Source organism: Terrapene carolina, unplaced genomic scaffold (assembly GCF_002925995.2).
Source record: "Terrapene carolina triunguis isolate 2854851 unplaced genomic scaffold, T_m_triunguis-2.0 Scaffold39860, whole genome shotgun sequence".
Lineage (NCBI taxonomy): Eukaryota > Metazoa > Chordata > Testudines > Emydidae > Terrapene > Terrapene triunguis.
In genome coordinates this window covers 695-3091 of record NW_020704211.1, presented here as the reverse complement: position 1 = coordinate 3091, position 2397 = coordinate 695, and the positions used below count along the sequence as shown (strand labels likewise).

At 64.9% G+C, this 2397-nt stretch overlaps 1 protein-coding gene across 1 annotated transcript; it reads right to left on the bottom strand.

Annotated features, from left to right (window-relative positions):
* Positions 1-303: 303 nt before the first annotated feature.
* LOC112119359 (phosphoglycerate mutase 2) lies at positions 304-2002 on the bottom strand (the record flags this gene model as incomplete). Its single annotated transcript, XM_026646716.1, has 2 exons — positions 304-516; positions 1822-2002. Coding segments are annotated over 2 exons (351 nt in total), but the record flags the coding sequence as incomplete, so codon positions are not given.
* Positions 2003-2397: the final 395 nt, after the last annotated feature.

Here is a 2397-nt window from a genome sequence, read left to right as displayed (position 1 = left end):
TGCCACTGGGCGAGGGCCCCCAGGCTGTGTCAAGTGAGGTCCACCCCAAGCTGGATCACCCAGGCTGTAGGTGGACCCCCTACATACCCCTCTCCCCTCCTGGGCTACATACCCCCCCCGGCCGGGCCCCGCCCCCCCCCCCCCCCCCCCCGCAGGAATACCTCCCCCCCCCAGCTGTTCCAAGCCCCAGCCCCCCACCACTGGGCTACATACCCTCCCCAGGCTGTACCAGGCCCTGAGGCCCCTGTTCCACACGCTGCGCCAGGCCCTGAGGGCCCCCACGCCCACACTGCTCTCACTCAGTCGGGTTTCACGGGTTTATTGCCCTAGCTGCTCTCCCTCCCCTTCACTTCTGGACCTTGCCCTGGGCCGCCACAGCCTCCATGGCCTTGCGCACAGTCTCCTCGTCACCCAGGAACTGCATGGGCTTGGTGGGCTTCAGGCTCTTGTCCAGCTCGTACACGATGGGGATCCCGGTCGGCAGGTTCAGCTCCATGATGGCGGCGTCAGACATCCCTGTGGGGAGAGCGGGGGCGGGGACGGTCAGACAGGCCCATGGCTCCTGCTGCCTCCCTTGCTGCCCACTGGGGCTGCCCCAGCACAGAGACATCAGGCACTTTCCCACTGCACAGCAACAAAGTTACAGCGCCTCCTGCTGGCAGAGGCAGAAACACAGCCAGTGAGGTGGCAGTGCCGGCTGTGGGGGGAGACCCCTTGCCACTCCAGCCCCAGCCTGTCCCAGCAGGGGGCACTATGAGGGGCGGGGCAGGGCGCTGGCTGTGGGGGGAGCTTCTGGCTACTCCAGCCCCGGCCTCTCCCAGCACAGGGCACTGTGGGGAGTCCCCTGAGGAGCTGCCTCACATCTCACAGGCTGGGTCGTGCAGCTCCATCCGCCTGCATCTGAAAAAGCTCCTTGGAATCCCTCAGTGACCTTTAGGGCCGGGGCTCACAGAGGCCAGGGAAACCAAATCCCAGCGTCAGAATTGGAGGGGGGAGGCTGGTCAGCGTGGAAACCAGACCCCTCCCAGAGCCTTGAAATGTGATGCCCACCTCAAAATAGCAACAACCTTCTGTGGCAGCCGGTCATGGAGCTGCCAGCTCCTACTCCCCCCTGCCCCACGAGGCTCACTTGGGCCTTGGATACGCGGCGTACCCATCCCGGGCTGCACCTGCGCCGGGCTGGGAGTCGCTCACTGCGGGTGCTGCACCAGGGTCCTCACCTGCCTGCTGATCAGACCTCCCAGCCCCAGACCGTCAGCCTCATGATACAGTGGGGGAAACTGAGACACAGAGGGGGTGGAGGAGTTGCCTCCCGGACTCCTGATGCCCATATTAGACCTAGCCCATCTCTAGCTACAGGTCCCAGGGTGGATAAGACCTGCTGCCCCTACAGCCCATCCCAGCTGGCTGCTGTGTGGCTTAGAGCCTTTAACCAGATCATGGGGAGGGGGAGAGCTTGGGGGCACCTCCCTGCTGGGTCCCTTCTAGTCGCATTGCAGCTCCTTTCCTGGCACTCCCTGCCCCCCTTCCTCGCCAGGCCCCCTGGCAGAGCAGTCTCCTGCCCACTGGCTGGGAAACCAGTCCCCACGGCTCGCTGGCAGCCCTGCTAATCACCCTGGGGACCCTCTCTCCCCCAGAGCAAGGTGACAGGCAGGGAATTTCCAGGAGGCAGATGGGGACCGGTTTGGCCCCCATGTCCCCAGGAGCAGACGCCAAGGCTAGAGGGAACGAGCCCTGGGGACCTTACAAAGGGCGCATAGCTAGGAGAGCATGGGGCCTGGCACCCGGCCCAGCTAAAGGTCACTCATCAGGGGGATGTACCCTCCAGGTGCTTGACGACGCCGCGCAGGCTGTTCCCGTGGGCGGCGATCAGCACCCTCTTGCCGGCTTTGATCTGGGGGACAATCTCCTCGTTCCAGAAGGGCAGGGCGCGGGCGATGGTGTCTTTGAGGCTCTCACACGTGGGCAGCTCCCCGGGCTTCAGGCCTGCGTAGCGCCTCTCCTAGGGGGCAGGAGAGACACCCTGGTAGCGCTAGGGACACAAGCCCCACTTGCCCCAACACCCCCTCCCCCAGGGTCTCCAGCCCAGGGGCAGATGCGGCGGGGGGGGCACAATCGGGCTGGACACCTGGGTAACAACGAACATTTTAACATGGGAGGGGAACAGCCCCCACCCCCCAGCCTCCTGCCCTCCAGCCCTCCCGGGGCTCAGCCAGAGGCAGGAGACTGGGGTGGGGGGATTTTCTAATCAGAACCAAAGCTGGGCTCAGCCCAGAACCCAGCGTGAGCCTGTTGCTTGAAGGGGTTGGATTACCGGGGTCTCCTCGCTAGCCCCTTCCCACAGTGTATGAGCTGCCCTCCCCCACCACGCAAGGCATCCAAACCTCCCACCCAGAT